Below are 24,951 nucleotides of genomic sequence, written 5' to 3'. Positions count from 1 at the left end.
TTCTGCAGCTAAATTAATGTAATCTAGAAAAATATCGTATGCTGCTTGAGGGTCTTCGGGGAGTTCTAACCCTGTAAACATATCCTCAAGACAACGCTTGTATGAATTCCAATCAGCTTTTTTGAGATTTCTTTTACTATCTAATTGTTTATTCATCATGCATTCAGTTGACATTTTGACTACCAAATGATCGCTTCCTAAAGACTCCTGTAATACCGTCCAATTAAATTTTAATGCAATATCCGCAGTCACTAAAGATATATCCGGAGAAGACTCCTGCAAAACATTGTTAACTAACCTTACGCGAGTGTTACTACCAGTGTTGAGAACAACATAGTTATTATCTACTACAGCGTCGAATATTTGTACTCCCCTACTATCGATTCTATTAGACCAGTTGCTATGGTGAGCGTTGTAGTCACCGAGTATCATGCTCTTGCTACTGAATGCAGACAGAAGCCCGTCCCAATCTCCCTGACTAGTACGAACAGTCGGGGGACAATATACAGCCATAATATTTTCTAGGATGGGGAAGTTATATATTTTCACATGAATAATTTCTATACCTGAATTAAGAATGAAAAAGTTTCCAATTTGTGCTTTTAAGGACTTATGAATAACTATCGCTACACCGCCATATGAGTCAGCTCTATCTCGTCGAAATATATTAAAATTACTAATAGTTAATGGACTGTCAGGCTCCAACCAAGTCTCTGAAATAACAGCGATATGTATTTTATTATGATTAAGTAAGTGTATAAATGAAGGTAACTTCGGCCTAAGACTTTGGGCATTCCACTGCATTATGTTCAAAGTAATAACTTGTTCATTTGCCATTGAAAAGGCTCATAATTAAATTTAACACCGGCGCATCAGATACGTTTACAACTATCAACGATAATAACCACTGTACGATATTCTTACAACACTTCTTAATTTTAACTATAAGCGAGTAGTTTTTTAAAAATATGATTTCTTTTAAACGTGTTAACAAATCTTGAAAGTTCTTAATAGGTAGGTCTTCATTATTTTCTTCTGTTCTGTTCTGTTCATTATTTGTTTCTGTTTGTTCCTCCTCCATATCAAATATCTCCTCCGTGTCTGTGTCTTCCTTAAATAAACTACTCCATGTTTTATTTCTACGTCTCTGTTTTGTTGGTCTTTTCTTTAGAATACTTTTGATGTTGTCTCGCTCGTGTGTTGTAGACGGTGTAACTATCTCCGGCGTAGCTATGATTGAAGTACTCGTAATATTTTTGGTTACATCTGTTGGGAATCTTTCAGCAGAATGAGAGCGAACGGTGCCTGGCTTTCCGGAATCATTTAAAATGTTTAATGCTTTCTTATAAGTACAGTTCCTGTCTGACATAATCTCTCTCAGTCTTTTTTCTTTCTGAAACATAGGACACGTTTTCGAGAGAGCCATATGACCTCCTGAACAGTTAGTACATATAAAATTCTTTGTCTCGCAATTTGCGTGATACCCGCCACATTTTGGGCATATTACCTTGGACGACGGACACGTCTTGAAACTGTGGCCCAGCCTCCAGCATCGCGAACATTGCGTCACCGGGAAAATGTAGGGTTCAGTCTCAAATCCTTGCAGACAAAAATCTCAAGTGCAATCTACATAAAATTACAGAACTACATCTCATTATACAATCTTGACATTCATTAATTTATTCTGCCCTTGAAAATCTTACTGTTTATACACATAGTAATTATTGCTTTGAGTTCGTTATGTTATAAATATGTATGAGTTAGTTACTGTATACTGTCCAAAACAGTAATGTCATTGACCTTACTTAATATTATTTCACCTGTCTCTCGTTTGCAAGGAAGGCGAGGCATTTCCTCAGCACTTGGTGTTTATTACTGTGTACCTATAAGCCCGGTTTCTCTTCCGAATAAGTGTCGATTAGCTTATCAGATGGAGTTGCCACTTTATCTATCGGATAAATTATTCGGCACTTATCCAGGAGTGGTAAAATAGATCCTAAATGTTCCAAATAAATTGACTTGTTTGAAAGTTATGTAAAATATCGTACGTACAATGTAAATATTATAATAACACGGAAATAAAGATAAACAAAGTTGACCTAGTTCAGTTGTTGACGTCACGCGGATGTAAAACAATAATAATTCTTATATTTGTATTATATGGGTCCAAAAATGTATTTGCTTTTCGCCTTTTACACGTACGGTAGTAATGAGACGAGCCTATTGCTATATACGGGGCATGTAAACGAACTTTGGGCTTTCCGAGAGAAATTTGTATTTCCATTGAAAATCCCATTACCAGTTTGCCCGACCTGGAATTTGAACCTTTAATTTCTCTTCCGTTGCATACACTATCGCTTGGACAACAGACAGTCTTTATCATATTAACTGAATTAGTATTTGTGTGGTATATATTCCAAACATTTGATCCAATTCCATTATATCCTCTTATCGTATTGCGGGAAGAGACCTGTGGCCAACATTGGCTGAGCTGACCGCAAAATCTCTTTCCTTTATCTTGAGTAGCGCCTTTTACTAATCTTGATACTGATTAATTAGCATCATGATAAACACAATAAATCTAAACAAACCAGCATTGTTTACTATTACTGCAACATAATTGTCGTAGAATCACGGATACACAGTCAGCGTTATACATCGTGTTTACAAAACAACACGTACGTGATACAGGATGCTACAGTTATGTGTTGTCATGCACTCTCCCTCTCTGAGGTGAATCATCGACTGTGTAATATACTAAGTAATTGTTCTGACGTTGTTTGTACAGATTGATGGGTTTTTGGAAAGTCATTGAATAAATACTGATTTAATTATGAAGACGATTAAGATTTGTGTTATAATGTTTGTTCTGAAGCCTTAGCGTCCTTTCCGCAGGCAAAGAAATGTTCTATCAATATGTTACGAATTGATTTTAGATATTTTCCTCTTGGTTGAAAATATTAGAGAAGGTTTGTTCAATAATTCTAAGAGGTTGTTGCTCATTATGTTGGATACTGTAATCTATATTCAAACTGGATAGTTTCGGATGAAATACCAGACTGATAATGAAGATATTAAGTTGTCACTTAACATTATATTGTATTCATTCAGGTATCCCAGAAACGATATGGTTATTTACTGCTAACATCAAATACGTATATTTCTTGAGTTTCTATAAAAGAATAAATAGTTAATTGTTCCTATAACATCATTTATTTTTCCTATTCCAGGCGACGACTTAGGCAGTCGCATGCTCCGCGAGAGTATAATGCGCACTCAGCAGGTGACGTGTCCCTCTCTAGCGTGGCTGCTGCCCTCTCCGCTGTTCTGGAAGCCCTCCGAGGTGCTCGTACAGACCGACAAGTATAATTACACTATTAATGACTTCCAGAAATGGTTTACGTGAGTATTTACTAAATGTTTTTTTAGATTTTATAGATAACCTTATAATTGTTCTGTTTTCGTTTCTTAATATAGTTTTGCCTTAACACAGTCATTAAATAGCCCATTGTCATTATCACTTTTATTCATCTTTGGTCTCTACCCACATAATTAAACTTATTATTATAGAAGCCCATGATTAGCTAAATATGTAAAGTAGTATTACATAGAAGTAACAAAAGCCTATAAAATCTAATAGATTGTTTTTGTAAATAAAGGGCTTTTAATATAACATTTTTTTTATATTCTGTTAAATACTTATCATCTTTACTTAATCACGAATACGTAATTATCGTTCGCACCTATATAGAAGTCAAAACTATACTCATTGTGAAGCAATCATATAAAATATAACAAACGATACATATGTACGACAAATAAATAAACATTTTCCTGTTAAACAACGTTTCAATAATAAACAAACCGCATCAGCTGATCGACACACTCATGTATAAAGTTGCACACTCATTGCAATCATTTCCATAAACTTTTCCATTTTATATACCTGTGTTTTTCTGTTCCCGGGTTTGTTGCCAATTAATTAATTTTCCTTGTTTATAGGTGTGAAGTACCAATATACTACCTAATATTATGTTTTAGCTAAACTTTAGTGTCCCATTATTGGTCAAAAATTTACAAAATCTTCCTATGTCTCTGTCTAGAATCGAACTCGAAACCTCATGATCACCGTAGGATACACTACCGAACGCTTCACAGAGGCAGCCAAAGTCGGTTATAGATATTGTTTATATTTTTATTAATTTTATAAACTATTTTGTGTTCAGTGACATGGAGCTACCGGACGCGTGGGAGATGCGCAAGGACACGGAGAAGTACACGCAAGACTTCGCGGCGCCGGGCGTCGAGGTGCACTGTATATACGGCTTCAATATGTCCACTGTTGAAAGGTTAGTTATTTATTTAGTTAGTCGTTTAGCTCATATATTACTGATGCAAATTATTGTTAATGAATCGATGTAGTGTATTAGTAATCTTTGTGGTATGAGTAATTAGTAAAAATGCATATATGATATTTTTGAGTTTCTTGTAAAAACTTCGAAAATGTTACATTTTTCTTTTGTGTTACATTCCTGCTTCTGTGTAAAATACATGAGGCGTTATTGTTAAAATCGCCATAACAACGCGTGAGGTCCCTAGTGCGAGCCACATAACAGAAACAGGTACTTTCGAGTATTGAGAGTTTGACATTAAAAAGTACTGCAAAATAGTTTCTACGACGTTCGCGACCGAAGGCGCTGACCGAATCGCGGTACAGGTTTGGGAATCAAGCGAGAGTTTTTTTTTATTACTTGTGTTACATGTTACTGTTGAGCCTATTCCTATAAAATCTATTTCTATCGATTTTTTCACTTTTATAAAAGAGAAAAATAATTAAAGAACATTTAAATATTGAATGCCTATTTAAATTATACAATCCCTCCATTCCAGACTAGTCTACAAGCCGGGTACATGGCTAGACGGGTACCCCACTCTCTCCATGGGCGACGGGGACGGCACCGTGAACCTGCGCTCGCTGTCAGCCTGCGAGCACTGGCGCAAGCGATCCTACGGCAACAACCGACCCGTCAAGTCACTACCACTGAGCAAGGCCGAACATCTCACTATACTGCACGACCAGAGAGTACTGGATTATATCACTTTGATTATGAAACATTGAAGGTAAAGTGGTTTAATTTATTAGTGCCCGGTTTCTGAGTACATTTAGCGGTAGTTTATCTATTCAATAGCGTATTTATATGAGTTTAAAGGCTATTAAATAGATAAGCTATCGCTAAATGTACCGCAGAAACCGGGGGTAGGTTAATAACACGTTGACTGTGTGCTTGCCAATGTAGATTTGTGTTGTCTATAATGGCAATACGATGTTTAATATTGCGGTTACCTTTTGTCTACTATATGCTGTTGATATCTTGTAAGATATAATCATATGTATAGTATCAAAACGGACCTAGAATTCATCTAAATTAACGTTTATTGGGGGTGTGCGACAATTTGACAGAATAGGAGATGGGTGAATAAGACGCCAGATGCCTTATTGTAGAAAATTATGACCCATATTCCTCAATCTGTCTCTATCCCAGTCTGACCTACGGGTATCGTGTTATAACCCAAGTAACTGGGTTTTAACCTTTTCACCGCCAGAGTAATATTGAAAATCGGTGTTCCCCACGCCAAGCAATAAATTCCTTCGTTTATACCTACAAAATAATAGTCACGGGAAAAGTGTATATCGATAAAACTTCGATTAATTTTACGTGTTTTTATATTATGAGTAAAAATTGCATAAAAGTACCACAAAATTTTATTGAATTTCTCCCATGTGTCAACTTTACACTACTCAGTACTCATTACCCAAAAATAACAATGATATACACGAACAATTTGCATAAAAAAAGTACTTAATTCAAATATTTTATTCAAAAAGTCACAGCACTAATCCCAGTTGTGACGACACCTTTTGACGTTAAGAAACGCCACTGGCGTGGTCAGCGCTGCGATTTCAAATTTTGCCGCCTTATATTAGAGATGTACCAGTGTGGCAAGTCGGAGTGAAGTATAATATATCGTTACGTTTAATCATTCATCTGAATACGTTAAATTATAATCAATACTCAATTTTGCACAATTGTTTCGTACTCGTATCTTACGATTTTAATAAATGTAGAAATAAAATTTTCGTAATATTTTTCTAGTCTATAAAATTTATTTTGATGTAGTAACATGGAAACACAGTTTGAAAGAACTCTATGACTCGGTAAAATAAATATGTTTTGTGCTCTATGATTCGAAATGTCACTGTTATTCCGCGTACTACGAAAATATTTTGCTAATTATGTCTACTTCTAAAGATTCTCGTCCATGTTCACCAAGCCTAATTAGCAATTTAAATAAAAAAAGAATATGTAACATCATCTTCTACACCTTCTAACACTCTCAACAGCTCTTCTGTCGTCATTTGACTTGAAGACATTTTTGTGGCGCAGATGGTGTACGAAAAATTTATTATACACAAGAATTTATGTACCTATTATTAATAACGTATTGCAACAACACTACGAGTGTCCAGCAGCGCGGGTGACGTCAGAGCGCGCCGTCTGATTCCGTCAGTGGCGTACGAAGCACTGTAAGGGATTCCGCTAATAGAGATGCGCGAGAGTTGCCACAAAATGATCGATTTGCACTTATTTAGTCATGAGTTTATCACTAGATATGGTAGTTTTATTACATATTTAGGTTTGTATTGAATCTAATTTAAAACATATCAGACAAAAAAATTTTTTTTCAGAAAGGAGTGAAGTATTTCAATTTGTTTTCGAAATATTGCATAAAGTGTTTAGATTGTAGTCCTTTTCCTTGCACATCACTAGTTGACGCGTCTTCACGTCTGTGGCGTGGATTTGCGGGCTAAATTTATACATTTTGCATGATGATTTACTTTGTTTTTTTTTCAGGTACAACTGTCTAATTATTATATGTCTTTGTGTAATAATGTAATAAATATGTTTAGGTAATAATAACAGGAGAAAGAAAACACTTGAAACGTATTGTTGTATGTTTATTTTGAACTATAAAAAAGTGATATTTTTGACGTGCTATCACGTCGATGGCGTCGTGAGCGATTTTCAATTTTACGTCTCTTAACGTCCGTGGCGGTGAAAAGGTTAAAGGTCCGATAGTGTCCGGTAGTATGCCGCAGTCAACGTGTATAGAATAAAGCTTCCATGACGACACTTCCATACGAAGTGACTATTGTTACTGAATAGAACTGACGAGTACCTTAGTGTTCTACCACACAGTTGTAACCAAGCTTAAAACATTATAATCATTTAAATGAATAAGTAATTTGAACAAAATTGTAGTCGGTATCAAAAGTCGAGGAACACACTTCACCAAGGGGAAATTAAAAAGACCTAAAATCTACTTTATGTTAACCAAGATTTTTACGTTGTAGCTAACAAGTATCTACGGAAATAGCTAACTAAAAGTCGCATTATATTCTTATACTTGCGTCACAGTTGAAAGGTGATCGATGCTTGGCCATACCTTATATTGATAATAAACATTAAATACTGTCATTTGAGCTTGAAAGCTTCTTCGAAACTTGAACATTGAAAGTTGATCTACTTAAATTCTGCAAAATGCTTGGAATTAGTCAGTTTTTTTCACAAAGACTTTTGGTTCTAAGTATAACTAATTTATAAAATGACGATTAATGTTATAAGCTTGGTTACTGTAATTTATTAGTTATAAGTTATTAGATATGTAGATAAGTACATTATGTGCTAAATGGTGGTTTATATAGAAGTGCATTTTAAACGCATTATTTTTCTCAGTTTGGTCTATGAACTTAAACGCAAGTTAAATGCAAATAATTAAGAATAAGTAGGCTCAATTAAATGTGAAAGAAATATCTTAAATATTATAGAAATATTGAAGTGAATTATAAAATATTTAACAGTTAAAAGTTACTAGATGCTTCTAACAATTCAGCTGTCATAGTGTCAATTGAAAATTAAATAAGTATACTTAGCTCTCTTAATTTCTAATCATTACGTAGAACAAGTCTATAAAGGATGCGCCGAATATTTTCAAGTTACTGTTCGACTCAAAATCCCTTTTAAAAATAAAGCTGAATATTTGGTTGTCTTTAATCATTACATTTTTTTTCTTTCCGAGAGCTGACCTTTGCCCAGCAGTAGGAATAGATTACATTTAATAACATTGCTAACAATAGTTCTAATATATAAGAGAATTAACGTTCCCGTATTCTATTAATATTAAACATGCAACGTTAGAGTTAAAAAGTCATGAATATTTCTGATATTGCAACCAAATATTCGGCTTCTACCACTAACCCCCGGTTTCTGAGGCACAATTAGCGGTAGTTTATCTATTCAATAGCGTTTAAACTCAAACGAAAAAAACGCTTTTGAAGAGTTAAACTACCGCTAAATGTACCTCAGAAACCGGGCATAAGCCAAATACATTCTATATTGCTATTCGGCGCATCTCTATCATTAATAGTTAATTAAATCGTATGATTTATTAGTAATACTCGTATCATGTGTAGTGATATAAGAATGCCTCATATACGTTAAGTGAAGCCAAGCTTACGGCTGTGATACCGCGCTCTGTCAGATGTATTTAATTTATACGTTATTTTTCTATTTTTTTACTAACTACCAGTTATGTATGAAAATTATTTTCATTTGAACGGGTGACTCAATAATATAATTAATAAGGGTAGCATACTAATGGAAAAGGCTTCATTGTAAGCCCTTGATTTCTTAAACCAATTTGATTGCCTAACAAGAAGTTACCTACAATATTAATTTTCACTTATTTTATAATCTAAAATTATTGTAGGAAAAGTGTGTATAGTTGCTGACAAATAGAACCTTCTCCTTTTTGTAGTCGGTAATACTTAGTAATAATACTAATAAATCTATTGTTTTCAAGAGATATAATTAATATATAAGTGAACTGTTATGTTTTATCAATTCTATGCTCAGTAGTGATCCACATACATACTTAATAATATACTATAAATGGTTGAAGAAATAAAAATGTTCTATAATATTCTAAATAAATTATTGTTACGTAAACTGTTCCGATAATAATATATCGTTATGAAGTTATTTAATTGTAAAACCGATGAAATATATTATATGTTCTTTTATATTTATTTTCTCATCCTTACTTTCCGAGAGAAGACATTTTCCCTGCAGTGGGACAGTGATGATTACACTATGTGTACTTAATTACTGTTAGAACAGAAGATGGATAGAATTTTACTTTATTATAATTAGCCAGTGTTTTAAGGTTTGTGTTTTAACCCACTCACGCCTAAAAAAGACTTTAAGTCCGGTAAATAAATGCGGAACGGACTCATTATGCGGTGGAAACCATACTTTAGACGTGGGTCAGCAAATAAAACGGTTTTTTGAAAAATGCAATTTTTAATGTTGTATATAACTGCAATTTGTAGTGCAATATAATTTAAGAAATTCAAAATGAAATAAACAATAGCCCAATAATTATGTTTTATTTCTTACTTTCCCATATAATGTTAAATTCGAATATCTTTCGTAGTCATAACTCCAAGCCGTTTTCTCGCCTTCTGAAATGTACAAAACAAAAGGATGAAAAACATGAAAAATATATTGTATAAATATTGATTTTCATGCAATGTAAGTATGGCCCATTTAGATATAAATTATTTATGAGTGCCTTAGTACCTATGTGCAAATTAATTAATTATTCTTAATCGGATAAAATCTAGGAAAATTTATTCAATGGGAATTTAATCCAAAGACTGGGTTACCTTGATGTATTTTAATATGGTCATGTTCAATGATTCACTTTAACACTATGAGATTGTGGAAACCAAAAATAAATGCAGTTTATTTTACAAGAACAAATAGTAATGGGGAAATCGTACTTTCTGATGTAATATAGGAGCATCTAGTCTACGAATAAAACTCATATAATTTCAGTAATAAACATGTATTTAACGTTGCATCCAGCCGTATCGCTCTACGCCGTACAACTAATTCGTTTACACCCTAGCCTAGCCTATCAGCGTATATTACATTCAAACAGTTCATACAAAACATCGCCGAGGCCCTGCATCACTACTGTAAGGTAACTGATTCAATAATTCATTGAAAGATAGTTTTCAAACTTCAAAATGTAGCATATTTTGTACACATATGTACATGCAATCACTATGTCTGAATGAAAATTTTCATGAAAAATGTTCAGCCCTGATTATCCTGAAAGACACAATATCAATTGGAATGATTCTGTTTTCCGATGGATTTATTATGCTCGGACCATTACGAACATACGAGCTACGTCTTTTTACCAGACTCTACCTCATACGTACATAAATTGCAATAATAATTTCGTAGTTCGTACGTTTATAAATTTAAAACCCAATTAGTTTTCAGTAGTGACACCTAAAGCCAAATGATTCAGTTTACTTCACAGTACTGAAACAGCCACTAAATAAATACTTAACATATAAGCCTCGGTAAAGCTAAATACATAATACTATGACATAGCGGCTGACATAGACAGTTACCACTCATATATACTTCATTCTTGAGGGCGGTATAATTAGGAATCTGGCTTAACATATACCTAATGTAACATAGGCCTTAAACAAATATAATATAGGTATATTATGAAACTATGTTTTAAACTTTCGCTTTGGGTTTTCACTGTCTCATATTATACAGGAATTGAGATGGTCGCAAGTGACAGATTTGTAGGATTAACAACTGCTATCGAATGTCAACAACCGAGTAGTTCTCGAGAAATATTGTATGAAAATCGAATCTCCTCAAGAACTACTTTACAACAAAAATGTCACGGGATACATGTTCGCGTTATTTCCCGTTTACTATAAGATGGTTAATTATTTAGACTGATAAATTCAAAATAATGATCTTAATCTCAATTTTCAAAGAATTATGAAAAATTAAAAGTTAAAACATAAGTTTCATAATATGTCTGTTTATACCAACAATAGTTCATCAACATTTTAAACCTTTTGTATTTCATTTCTACTTCATTTTATATTATTGGCAATCAGCCGCCATACAAAATAATTTCGACAATACATAAAACAATTTCGCTTCAATCATGCTACATTCAGATCAGAATCACATTATATTTTCTTTTATATAATAAGTGAACAACACTGCAAACTATATAAACAACAGATACGTTATATTATATACATATTTGTATTTACAAAAGATTCGCGTTTGGGAGAAATCTTTTAGAAAAACTGCGTGTACCATCTGTATTGAAGATAATTATATCGGGTGGGTCAAGTGAAATAATTAGTGATGAAGGTACCCCTCTGTAAAGGTACACTTAAAAAAAATATGAAGAATTTTGAGATAAGTGAGTAATTGGTACTTTTATTCATAATAACAAAAACTATGTACCATGTATGGATGAAAACGAGAGTATTATTAAGTACAAGAAAATAAAGTTTGGTGACACATGAAAGACCGTTACAATGACGGACGGTAGAATAATGCTGAGATCAAATCAAACAAAACAATATTACATTTTAAGTTGCACTTAAACAAACAAGATCTCTTTAAGATTTCTCCAAAACGTTTCAAAGGACAAACTAATCTTAATATAAAGTACAGTCAGCCACAAAACATTCATAATATTGCTTAAAACAATATCATCAATATCCCGTTAACTAAGTAAAGTATTTTTTTCGTTTTACATTTTTTCCATTAATTTAAGACCATAACCTAAGAAAAACAAATGATCAGTGCTTTAACAATAAATAGTAAATGCTTAATTCCTCCTGTCACGGGCACCATTTGTAGTGGTCGTGAAGATATACAACTATCGAGGAATGAACAATGTTAACCTAAAACTTTAAAGGAAATATCACATTTTAACCAAAACATCATTTACACGCAAAATATATAATACAAGTACATAAATCAACAAATTTTCAATCCAATATACATATTAACTTTTTGGTTAAATACAAATGCCTCAACTAAGATTGCCAGCATCGAAAATTTCGAAAACAATTTTTTGACTTGACCACACAAACATTATACAGTAACCGTCTTACTAATAATCGTCATGTTAACTCTAATTAATTATACTGTATTTTATCACTTTCAATCAATTTTGAAACTGTATATACGTATATACAGTTTCAAAATTGATTCACTTGAAAAAGACAAAACTTTTTATTTCTTTTAAAAAAGTCAACCACCGCACTAAAGTGCTATTGTGTCGCGGGGACTTTTACAAACAACGGACACAGAATACAACCAAACCCGAAACAACTATTTGTGGATCGCACAAATAATTGTTCCGAGTGGGAATCGAACTCCGACCTCCCGGCGCAATCGCAGCGGCGACCCCAACTACTGCGCTCCGGAGGCAGTCATTACCAATCAGTTTACACGACATTTATTAGTAAGACATTTAATTTATTATTACATATTTACAAACAGGAACAGAAAAGCAGCATAATAATAATTTACAGGCATAAAACAGCCGAAAGTATAAAATAACCTCAAAGGATAATTTCAACAAATACTGGAATCACACATTTCACAATCACTGCCATCAATGTCTTAGAATAAATATAATATATAAACTATGTAATTGTTCATTTTCTACTTTAACTCCTTTACCCATGCATGTGTACCTTTTATAAGGCCTGAATTATATGCTTTAGTACTTGTTGCAGTACATTCTAGAACAACAGCACTTTTTTTTAAACTTTTTTTGGATCATCTTGTATAACAAAATAATAAGAAGATTGTATCCCAATTAAGTTGTTAAAAATTCAACACTATTTTTGCAAATATTTTTGTGGACGATATCTTATTCAATAAGTTTTACAGCCCGTAGGACGTACACGTATACGACGTATACGTGTTAAAACGTACACATAGGCAACAATAGAGTGATGCTGTTTCATCAAACATGTAAAATAAAATAGTCTAAATTTAAGCCAGATTGAAAAGGTTACTACAACAAGCATTAAAATATATAAAACTGCCAAACTTTCTAGTTTTTCCATACACCTCGGCTTCTAAATTCCCTCGGGATTATCATCGTGCATATTCTAATATAACAACATCATAAGCACATCGTATAAAGTTATGAATTGCAATCAAAACTTTATCAAATTCTTACATTACTTGCAACTTGCTGGCTAATTTAAAAACCTGGGTAACTTTTACGAATAGACTAGAATATTAATTATTTTTATTTTTAATGACTATAAGGCCTAGATTTACAAGTTATGGATAAACGTCGGATAACCTATCCGATAGATACTGACAGCAAATGTATCAAAACAACTGTCAAAATTGTACCTGATAAGGTAACTGACACTTTGTAATAAGTGATGAAACTGGCTCTTAGATCAGTAATTTATTTGGTAGATTAAAAGGGAACCATAATAAAGGTAACTAATTTACTTAATTGGATGGACCAGTCGTTCACCTTTCAATAAAATACGCTAAACATTATCAAGATTTTTTTTATCTAAATATCTAGGCTAATCGTAAAAGTTACCTAGGTAAATCATATTTGATTGAGTAGTATTTTTAACTGTGTCTCAAAAATTATAATTACATTAAATTATTAGGTTATTCCCCTTCCATTTTATTTTAGTTCCATAAAATAAATGAACTTCATTAATTAATTAGTTTCATTTTATTAATTTGATACCATAGACACATTTAAAAATACACCGAAATAGTATTGCCATATTAAAATTTCATACAATCTACATTTATTTGCATTGTTTTTATCTACATATAGTTTAACCACGGTTATAATTTTTACACTTACAAATCATGTAAGGCATCTGTAATAATTTAAGTCTTATAATTATTTCTTAGCCCATTTAGCCGAATGTTTGAAAAAACAAAAGAAAATGGATTTGAAATATAGACGAATTGAGTACCTTTTCGTTAGGAGTCGGTAAAACTACGTACCGTTTCAATATTTTTATTTAAAACATTGATACATTACTTGTTTTATTGATTAAAGTGCTCCAAAAAACTTAACACAGTTTTTTTATACGAAACGCGTAAAATAAATCAGATTTTCAAAGCTTGAAAACAGTTTATTTCTATTCTTCCGTCGAAATAACTAGTTCATAATTGAGTGACCGGTGTTTCGAATCAGTTCATAACAAGCCCTTCATAGAAACACTCTTCATTGCTTGAAAGGGGAACTTTTTCAAAGATCTGCCGGAATATGCTCCATCATCGCACTAGACGAACGAAAGGTTAGTGGTCAATATTGGAACTACGTTAGTCTATTTTTAATTCTTTATAAAACTTGGGACTTTTTCAAGTACTTTCTCATATATTCCATGATAAAGAATCGTTGTTTTTGTCTAAACTTGTAAATCGAGTTGATAAATAAAATATAATTTTATGAATTTGCACACAGGTACATACAAATAGCCAAATGGGCTAAGCTAACAATACTATATTACGGTAGGATATTTAAGAATAGAGATAAAATATAAAAAGGAAAACAATTTCATAATAGTATTTCATGATACAGGTTTTTCACGCATCCACTTAAGTTGATTATCGCAAGAAAACAAAAAAAAACGCAGATGACATTTGGTAACTTGTTGCCATTTGTTAAGTGTTACCATAACTCAATACACTGACTGAAGCTATGACATCTACTTTCAAGCAAACAAAAGATTCATTTGCATAAAATGTTGCCATTAAAATACCCAAAATTACAACATATTTTGCTTTCACTGTTCAATACACATATATTTTCTATCTCCATTCTTAACACCCTACAACCAATTTACTCTATTCAGCACATTTTCCTTCACACAAGCCAATAGTCCGTCACACGTCCTTCACCGACTGACAAGTAACTAGTCGTTCAGTTTGTACTCCAAGCCGTGACAAGCGATGAACACTACACTACCCAAGCACCATGTATCGAGATATGCACTCACGAAGTAAATAGTGGATGATATTTCAAACTTTTCTATATTTTTATTGAAGTTAAAAAAAAATTTAGACAACTGATTTTAATTTTATGGATACATACCCAAAATTATCTTACAAGAAGAGAGGTATCTGGGATGTCTTAATGAGAGGGTTTTGCTCACCAATTTGACAAAAAACTCGGCTGATAAAGAACTTCATGTAAAGGTATTGAAATATCAATATTTTTTTGTTCTATGATACAGTAACCTGAAACATCTATTAATAAAATTAATATAAGTATTCCACAATTCTGTGATATTTAAGTTTCAGATAACTTCTTTCGAAATGTAATTGTGTTATAAATACATATGTATGCAGCCAAAACATATTATTGTAGGTATAAAATAACAATTTCATAGTTCCTCATAAAAATTCAGAAATAAAATCATCCACTACTTAAATTCGTCAGTGCTTTTAGTTATAAATAATGTATGGAAATAATACATAACATACAAATACATACATTTTACAGTGTCAATGTATATAAGCTTACAGTTACCATGTTGCGATGGACTTATAACTTCGACATAAAGCAGATGAAACAAACCAAGTTAGTTTAACAGAGTATCTTAATGAGATAGTAGGTATAAGTTGTGTTTTCTATAATAAATGGCATTTGTAAGGAGAAATATAGCACTTGAAATGGCATTTCTAATATCTCATTATGTCATTTATCATAGAACTGACTTTTACTCGTAAATTCGACCGTGTTGATTCACTAGGTCACATAATCTCTATAAATCTAGGTTTGAAACTATCTGTGTGCCAATAATCATCAAAACTGATTATTTAGTTTTTACTATAAAGAGCAAAATCACACAGAAGTTTAAGGATCCCTCAGTATTACTCAGTAATCATGATCTTTTATCATTTTCCTTCCCAGATGGAATATTAACAAAAGCTTTTCTTCATTGTGAAAAATGGTTTGTATATTTCTCCTTACAAAATGCCACGTAATGTAATTATACTTATAATAGATAACAATACATAAAACAGGTATAACAAGTTAGTAGACACATGATTCTGGGTGATAGATGTCCGGGCTGTTCCGAAATTGTTCTATGACTTATTGAGATCAAGGTATATAGGGGGTTCGGATTTGTGTGTGTTAGTTAATTTTTACATATAAATAATATTTAGGGTTCCTCTGATAATTAGTAATGTTTAATTCGTAATTAAGGACAAAGGGAGTCGTTTTAATTAGTAATCGATTTGGAACTAGGTGAAGTGAGATTGAAAAATAGGAGGTACTTATTAAAAATATTTTTCAAATGTTACAAAGGTGAAACATTTTCGATTTCTTATTAGATTATTATAAAAGCAATACAGTTAATAAAAAGTCTAAATAACCTTTCACAATTAAAAACAAAATTGTCACAAATCACACAACACACACAATCCATTCCCCTTTGTCCATAGAACGATTTCGTCAGCGGGTCCCCGCCTATATCCGGAAGAAGACAAACTGGTATGGTTGTCACCTGTTGAACAGCAGGTCGGGGCGGTAGTACACGTACACGCCCAGCAGCACGGTGGCCGTGGCCAGCACGGCGCGCCGCGACAGCGGCAGGCGGCGCAGCGCGGCGGGCATGTAGCGAGCTAGGCGTGACGCCAGCCCGCCCGCCGCACGGGCACGGGTCGCGGCCTGGCGACGCTTCAAGCGCTCTTCATCCAAGCGACGCTGTTCCTCTCTGGTGGACAATGGTAAAATGGTAGACATATAATATTTTTAATTTATCTATACTAATTGAAGAGTTTGTTTGTTTGTTTAAACGCGTTAATCTCAGGAGCTACTTCAGATTTGAAAAATTCTTTCAGTGATAGATAGTCCATTTATCGAGAAAGGCTATAGGCTATATATCATCACGCTACGGCCAATAGGAGCAGAGTACCAGTAAAAAATGTTACTAAAACGCGGAAAATTTTAACCCATTCTCTCTTATGTGAAGCAAGCAAAGTTGCGCGGGTCAGCTAGTTGTCAATAATTTGAACGAAAATACTTAAGGCCTAAAACTGCGTAAAGCGAACGCCCGCACAATTCCATACAAAAATGCTCCATTACGGACACACGCGTGGATATCCGTCGTGTGCCAGTGGCCAACTCCCTACTATAGAGGCCCGCTTGGAAGCCCTCGCTGTGCCCGACGCCTGAACTATTGACGCTGCATAATAATCTGATCCCCCGTGACGGGTATCGTTGCGGTCCCACGGAAACTGTCCTCGTCACAGTCACAGGTGTCCATTTAACGCAGTTTCGAGCTTAATAGTATGGCACTACTTTAGCGTATATCAAAAAGGTGATATGAAAATTAAAAATACTGCATCAAATTAAATATTACGTAGGAAATAAGCCACTTTTAACAAAAATAAAACCTTAATAACAAAAAGAAATGCAATAAATAACATTCTTGGTCAACATTACAGACGTTACTTAATACATATTTATCGCCATAAAAGTTGAACTATCGTTAAAAGTCAGTGAACTAAATAAAAATCAGAACTCACTCTCTCATCTCGAGCGCTTCCACTTCAGCTTCGAGATCAAAGGGGTCGTTCTCTTCGTACAAGATCTTCGCTGTCACCAGGATGTCTTCGAACGGTAAGTCATCCGGTAACTGCAAACATACATTTTATTAATAAACCCACCATCATACAACAAACACAATTAAAACCTTTTTTAAACTCTCGCGACTAGTACACATAATATTATAATGTAACGGGTCTTATACGCGATTTAAAATTTAAAGGTTAGGATACCATTTATAGGTCAGCTCGTGACCACGGCAGCAAATAAGGTATCCTATCCTTTAAATTTTCAATCGCGTATAAGACCCGTTACATTATAATATTACAATTAAAACCTTTACTTAAACCAACAATATAAGTCCAAAAATGGATAATTTATATATCAATTCATATTTTAATGAGCATTATCGCACAAGTAATTCGTATAGTAAAGTTAGAAGCGACATCCGAAGTACCACCATGTGGCCGTCAGTGTACGTATACGTCGGCACACGTGCACGACTAGACATACGGGGCACTAGTGACGTGCTCGTGCACACAGTACGTGTACGTACCCTGTGCAGCACGTACGTACCCTGGACAACAAGCAGTGCAACATCGCCATGTCGCACTCGCAGTCGAGCACGTCGTGCGCGCGGTGCAGCACGATGGCGGCCGTCACGTACACGGGGAACAGCGGCGGCGCGCACAGGAAGTAGTCGTACAGCCGCACCACGTCCGTGTACTTGTTCAGGCTGTGACCGAACCACGTCAGGTACCACGGCAAAGCGAACATCGTGCCCACTTGCGCTCTAGAAGACAAAATGGAGAATGATACGACACCCAAAATAAAACAATACTAATACTAATACTCATTATCAACTACTAGCAAACTTCCTTCTTTTTAGTCTCCAGTAAAGCTATGACGTCATCATTCTTGACGTCTCCTTGAATAGGTCACCAACAAATGGGCAACCTAATACTATTGTAAATGGAAATAGAAGTAGAATTTCGTCTTCATGTCAATCATAAAAATATTTCTCCCTATGATACCTAGCAAATAGATGTTTCATGTCTATTATTCTCAAATGTTACTATATTAAGCTATTATATTAAATTCTAAGTCCCAAATAATGCCTGGACCTAAAACTGGATCCACATCATCAACCTAAAACAAAATCACAAAAAAATAGCACATCTTTGAAAACACTACATCAAATACAAAAGTTCCACAATACTTACTTATATAAGCACTCGGCAACTGCCCTATCTGCCCTGTATAAAACTGGCAGCATGTAGTTTAACAAGTGTTGTGTGGGTTGCATCGTTGTCTGCATGAACGGCGCTAGAGGCGCGCTAGGGCCGTACGACAGCCGGCACAGTAGAGGAAACGAGGCACGGTCCCCGCACACCAGTAGAAGAGTGATGGCTACGTCGTGGTAACCCTAGGAAAGAAGGTTATAGTTCATTGAAATGTTACGAATTGAGAGCCGTATATTGCATTTTTAGAGGACGCAATTTAATTTTTGGGACATGTAGTCAATAGAAGCTTAACTTGAAGTTTGTGGGGTCGCCACTCTTGTCCCCCGGACGCCATCTTGGAAAAGGGGGTGGAAACACTTTTTCGCTATATCTCTACAACTATGACCGAGCGTCAAACACAAGTGGCCTGGCAGTTTTTATCGGGGAATACCCGAGCAAAAGCATATGAGATAATAGGTGAAGTTTATTAGACATGTTATTATTAGCTTTTGAATGCCGAGGTACTAATCAGTGTGAGAAACAATGGTGCAGGTTTTCTATTCAGACTGCCTCTGCGGTGCTGCTAAATGCGAGGTCTCAGGCTCGATTCCCGGGTCGGGCAGAAAACGTCTTTTTTTTTAATTTATACTCGAATATTTCTTAATAGTAGCCCGTAGTTTGGCAACGTGCCCTGTAAATGGCAATAGGTTCAACCCCTATTACATGGGACTAATATTAAGTATTAGTATAGTATTAAGTAAACGGCGAGAGTTGTGGGTGTATTTCATACACCTCTACCCTCGAGTATAACATGCGTGATATTATGTATGTATTTTTATCCATACTGATATTATAAATGCGAAAGTAACTCTGTCTGTCTGTCTGTTACTCAATCACGCCTAAACTACTGAACCAATTTGCATGAAATTTGGTATGGAAATATTTTGATACCCGAGAAAGGACATAGGCTACTTTTTACCCCGGGAAAATGACGCATTCCCAAGGAAAAATGGCGGACGAAGTCGCGGGTAAAAGCTAGTTTTTATATAAAACTAGCCGAACCAGCGAACTTCGTAGGTAGTGCCTGCCTAATATCCGACTCTAGGTTTGTTTTATTCTTTGCATTTCTCCGTAAGAACCATCCTCGTACTTCAAGGAATATTATAAAAAAATAGCCAAATTGTTTCATCTACTCTCGAGATCTGCGCTTTGCAAAATATTTAGCGATTAATTTTTATATTATAGTTTTTTTTACCCATCCTTAATCACTTTCCCGCTAACATTAGCATAAGAAAGTATACTTAAACTATATACTGCAACGAAATGAAGTTGTTATCAATATCAGTCGCACACAACATGCTCGAGTATTAATCAACTTTATTGTTCTGATATCGGTATTGAACATGAGTGCGCTTCTGGTGTCATACTGTGAAATTGCGTTTATCGTGTTGTAATAGTATTTCTATTTTTAGTACATAAAGTGTTACTTTTTTTTAACATATGATTAGTGGTCAACGTAGTGTCAATGTTGTTTAAGCCACCCGAAAAGCCTTTAACATGACTTTCCCCCGGTTTCTGAGGAACATTTAGTGATAGTTTATCTATTCAATAGCGTTTAAACTCATATTAAAAACAAAACTATTGAATAGATAAGCTACCGTTAAATGTAATCAGAAATCGGGCATTAAAGACTGTTAACTTAATTGACAACAAACGTGCCCTGCAAAGTACGGAGGCGCACAAATCAAATACCACTACGCGGTCACCCATCTATGGATTTACGGCGACAAGAGTTGCTTAACCCACAGATCTTTTACCGACCGGTTAGCGCAACAGACTATGAGCGCCTAAAGTGTAACTTAATAGGGTTTTTTCAAGGGTTACTTCACCTACTATACAAAAAATATTCTACTGCGTCTTTGTCAATAGCGACAAATATTCTAACGGTATCTCTTATAAGGCGGTAAACACAGCCTTTACATTTAACTCGCATATAAACAATACAATTATCCAATATACGGGCGGCTGACTCATAGCGTAGAATGTAATCAGCTAATTAAATCTATCGAGTTAATATTCAGGCCAGGTGTGGGCGAGCTCATATTTCGGTTATGAATTAATACAATATATTTGCGGTTTGTGAGACCAATATTGTAGTCTATTTTTGTCCTTGAATAGACAAGTCATATGACAATTTGGCTGTTATACCTAGTGCAATCAATAATTCAAAGTAATTACAATGATAAAAAATAAGCAATAGACAAAAATGGGGGGAGCTTTACTCAGCCGTGGGACGGTATAGTATAGACCAATAAACAGATAATAAATCAATCCCACGCTTTTAATCCCAATTAATTATTATGACAGTACACTCGCATTTATATGTAAAATACGCAATGGCGTAACGACTACCTTAAAAAATACTCTACAAATATTCTCAAATATTACTAAACTCTTGAGAAGTAAATAGAAGAATTCAACTCACCTGATAATATTTAAGATGCGGATACTTCATGATAACCCTGAGTATCAGTACTGTGAGCTGGTCCTGTAGCGCCACGCGCTGCTCGTAAGGAATGCCCGGGGGAAACCGTTTTAATGATCTGTTTACATCTAACACCACCTGCGGACAAAATAGGAATTGATATATACATGATGAAAATGAAACCCTTTATAGGATACTAGCTTTTACCCGCGACTTCGTCCGCCACCTGAATTTTCCCATTATGCGTCATTTTCCCGGGGTAAAAAGTAGCCTATGTCCTTTCTCGGATATCAAAATATCTCCATACCAAATTTCATGCAAATTGGTTCAGTAGTTTAGCCGTGATTGAGTAACAGACAGACAGACAGAGTTACTTTCGCATTTATAATATTATAGTATGGATTGTGTGATATTTTTAGGTGATGCAGATGTAACCCTTTTTTAAGGTTTCGTACGTAAAAGGTAATAACGGGATTCTGTCAGTCTGTCTGTCTGTCACCAGCCTGTATCTCATGTACTGTAATATCTAGATAGTTGAAATTATCACAGACTAGCTGACCCGCGCAACTTCGCTTGCGTCACAAAATTTTGCACTGGTACTCTGCCCCTATTGGTCGTAGCGTGATGATATGTAGCCTAAAGCCTTCCTCGATAAATGTACTATCCAACACTGAAAGAATTTTTCAAATCGGACCAGTAGTTCTTGAGATTAGCCCGTTCAAACAAACAAACAAACTCTTCAGCTTTATAATATTAGTATAGTATAGATGATGCATTTCTGTTGCCGCTATAGAAACAAATACTAAAAAACAGAATAAAATAAGTATTTAAGGGGGCTCCCAAATAACAAACGTATTTTTTGCAGTTTTTATAAATAGTGGTACTGAACCATAGGGCGCGGGCCCAATTTGCGATCGTTTATTTTACACTCGCAGACACACTTAGCGTGAATTGATTTTTTCATGTACTAATTTCCTTGGACTCTCTAGTTTTTCGTCTTAAGAACGTATTTTAGACAATAGCCGAGAAAGAATTGGTCGACGTGTTTTCGAGTTTTGATCTTGCCAATATAATCATATTGAAATAAATGATATCCCATCTCTTCATGACTGTATTTTAACTTAATAAGAAAACGAAAGGGTCAGTCTCGTCGAGAGATAAGTTGAGCGGAAGTCTCTCATTTATAAAATGGGTTCATCTGAATCACAGTACTCAAATAATATGTAAGTTTATATGCTCAGAGAAGTATTATAATAAAACTTCGACACCCCAGTGTCATAGTTAGAGCGTAATATTAATATGGGGGATGAAATTGAATATTTTACAGTAACATTCAAAATCAACAACATTCAACATCAGCTAACTTAACACAAAACTTTATGTTAATTTATTTGCAATATTTGTGTACATTATCATACATTAATATCTCGTATATTTACGTAAAATTAACCAGTCTTAACAAGAATTTCACACATCACTGTATAGACCATATAATACAGTATAATCCCAATTAAAGTGTGTAGCCATTTCCCGAAGTCTCTATAATACTCTAACAAGATTAGTGACACAAATGATTCACACTCGACTTAATAAAATATAACTAATGCTACATTGTTTATGTTTCGTGTCTATTTAAAGAAACATGTCGCAATTCAGTCTGCTAAGAATTTTGCAATGGTTTAAAATGATTGCAAAATTGGTGCTTAGGAGTGATTTCATTGAACAAATGGAGAACAATTGGGGAGATTTGAAAATCTGATAACATTTAAATAGTTTGAATATGTAATGATTCAGCTTTATACCAGACATTTTGTTATGGATTCAAAATCCAATATCAGCTAGTATAGAATATGTGCAAATACTCTAATATTTCAGCTAGGTATTGTAGTAAGAAAGATCACACTAAGTAGGACTTGGTTATGTGCTTCAGCTGATTAGATCAAATTTTGAGTAGAATCACTGTGCTTTGAAATACATCATTCTGTAACCATAATATGTGTCTTAGACAGCAAAAGCAAAATATGTATTTAGCTAAAAAGGAATAACTGATAGCTTTTATTATTTCCTCGGCTTGCTTAACAACATAAACATGAATAAACCACAATACTGTACTATTTACATTAATATTTACCTACATAATAAGATAACAAGTGCATCATATTGTATTCCTTGATAACACACTGCCCAAAGTAAATAAGACAGTGCAAAAATAATATACAAACATAATAAGTTGGTATTTACATATAGTAAAGTTTGAGTAAATATAGAATATGCTACAGGAAATTACATATAAAGTGATGATATCATTTCCTATAATATAATATTATAATAAAATTACAGACTTATGTTTATCCTGTATCACTTAACTTAAGTTTTAGCATAATTAAAAGAAGGTAAAGTGGTAGGCAAGGTTTTTTTTAAACTAGGGTCTAGGTAATATGAATGTACATACTGATTTATTAATATTATAAATATGAAATGTAAGTGTATGTTCTGTTTATACACCAAAATTATATAACAAATTTAGATATAATTTAGCTGTGGTAGTTATTTTATTAATAAAAAAAGAACAATCAGTAAGAGGGTGGAGTGGGCGGTTCCGATTAGTTGTTAAGATAATATATTAAAGGTGTGTCTAATGATTACCTGATTATATTCTATGTGTGTTGATAATTCATCTAATGAGGGAGGTTCTGTCATCTCTGCCTGTGTTACACCAACTAATAAAGGCCATATTTTTCTTCTATAATCATCTGAAATTAAACACCTCTGTTAGTCTACTCCTTAAAGGTTTTAATATGTAATAGATTAGTTGAATAACAGTGTTTAAATGAATAATACCCTATATTGTGATAAATAAGCAAAGATAATTTACGAAAAAACCTTATTGAAGTAAGAAATTGCAAAACCCGAAAATGACTTTTCCTAAACTACTTTATTGAAGCTCAGTCCTAGTGCTCAGAGGTCACTGTCAACAGATTAGCATAGAATGTATGGAAATTAATGTTTTTCTATTTGGCCTTCAACAAAAGCAATGCATGTTTAACAAACTAGTTTCATGAGTCATAATAAGTTTAAAACTCAGTAGAAGGCATCATACCTAATTTAGTTGCAGTTAATTATCTGTTGCAGTAATTATAGCATTAACAATAACAAAGAGAGTTTTGTCCCTATATTTGCGACGTAAACAATGTCTTTATTACTCACCACTGATCAAGCCTCCTTTTCCCTTCGCAAAACTCTGCCACTGTTCTAAATTTACAAAATCTGGGTTCTCTAAGCATTTTTCTATTTCTTTTTTCTTCTCTTTGATATCTGGGTCCTCATAGTCCGGTTCTAGAAGCAATTACAAACGACATGTCACAAATACTTTCACTCACGATGTTTAACACTAACCCAAAGAAATGCCATAAAAATTAATTACTTATTTTACAGAAAGATACATGGCCAATATGTACACACAGGAAGTAATCAAATTGCCATAATAATTGTTTACAATACCTTCATCGAATTTTAACTCAGAAGGCTCAAAGATGTCATCAATATTTTTAGCGTTATTCAAGTCGAAAGGTTGCTTTATCACTGCCGGTGAACAGTCACCATTTAAATTACACTTATCGCCGACATCGGCGTCGGGATTATTAGATTCCATGGTAGAAAGTTAAAAATTAATCGAGCGAAAACATTACACCATCCTTCCCCATAGAGCGATGT

At 34.1% G+C, this 24,951-nt stretch overlaps 2 protein-coding genes across 5 annotated transcripts in view; one reads left to right on the top strand and one right to left on the bottom strand.

Moving 5' to 3' along the window:
• LOC142987710 (lysosomal phospholipase A and acyltransferase-like) overlaps positions 1-9,500 on the top strand; it is a 16,691-nt gene extending 7,191 nt beyond the window's left edge. The window contains exons 4-7 of one of the 2 annotated variants that reach the window (XM_076136663.1): positions 3,231-3,402; positions 4,227-4,349; positions 4,891-5,121; positions 6,915-9,500. In XM_076136663.1, coding sequence (XP_075992778.1) covers positions 3,231-3,402; positions 4,227-4,349; positions 4,891-5,119 — 524 coding nt within the window. In that variant the 3' untranslated portion in view covers positions 5,120-5,121; positions 6,915-9,500. Of the gene's footprint in view, positions 1-3,230; positions 3,403-4,226; positions 4,350-4,890 lie in introns of both variants that reach the window. The other variant, XM_076136662.1, reaches the window with a different exon arrangement.
• LOC142987709 (TBC1 domain family member 20) lies at positions 9,490-24,951 on the bottom strand. Of its 3 annotated transcripts, none has more exons than XM_076136660.1 (9): positions 24,739-24,951; positions 24,445-24,573; positions 23,884-23,990; positions 21,238-21,375; positions 18,753-18,955; positions 18,106-18,322; positions 17,511-17,620; positions 16,487-16,696; positions 9,490-9,583 (listed from the first exon to the last, which is right to left on the bottom strand). In XM_076136660.1, exons 1-9 carry the CDS (start codon positions 24,887-24,889, stop codon positions 9,556-9,558), a joined length of 1,293 nt encoding a protein of 430 aa, XP_075992775.1. In that variant the 5' UTR covers positions 24,890-24,951; the 3' UTR covers positions 9,490-9,555. The 3 variants fall into 3 exon arrangements, with proteins under 3 accessions (XP_075992775.1, XP_075992776.1, XP_075992774.1); XM_076136661.1 differs by having other exon boundaries at positions 9,490-9,580; XM_076136659.1 differs by lacking the exon at positions 9,490-9,583 and adding an exon at positions 9,954-14,254.

Source organism: Anticarsia gemmatalis, chromosome 3 (assembly GCF_050436995.1).
Source record: "Anticarsia gemmatalis isolate Benzon Research Colony breed Stoneville strain chromosome 3, ilAntGemm2 primary, whole genome shotgun sequence".
NCBI lineage: Eukaryota > Metazoa > Arthropoda > Insecta > Lepidoptera > Erebidae > Anticarsia > Anticarsia gemmatalis.
The sequence above is the reverse complement of the archived record's forward strand: the minus strand, read 5'-3'. Positions and strand labels throughout refer to the sequence as shown.

Excerpts from the sequence above, each read along its gene's own strand:
- LOC142987709 (XM_076136659.1), bottom strand. The coding sequence starts at position 24,889 with ATGGAATCTAATAATCCCGACGCCGATGTCGGCGATAAGTGTAATTTA. Across the intron at positions 24,574-24,738 it reads TGAGTTAAAATTCGATGAAG|AACCGGACTATGAGGACCCA; the intron begins GTATTGTAAACA and ends AATTGCTTCTAG. Across the intron at positions 18,323-18,752 it reads GTTGCCGAGTGCTTATATAA|AGCGCAAGTGGGCACGATGT; the intron begins GTAAGTATTGTG and ends TTTGTCTTCTAG.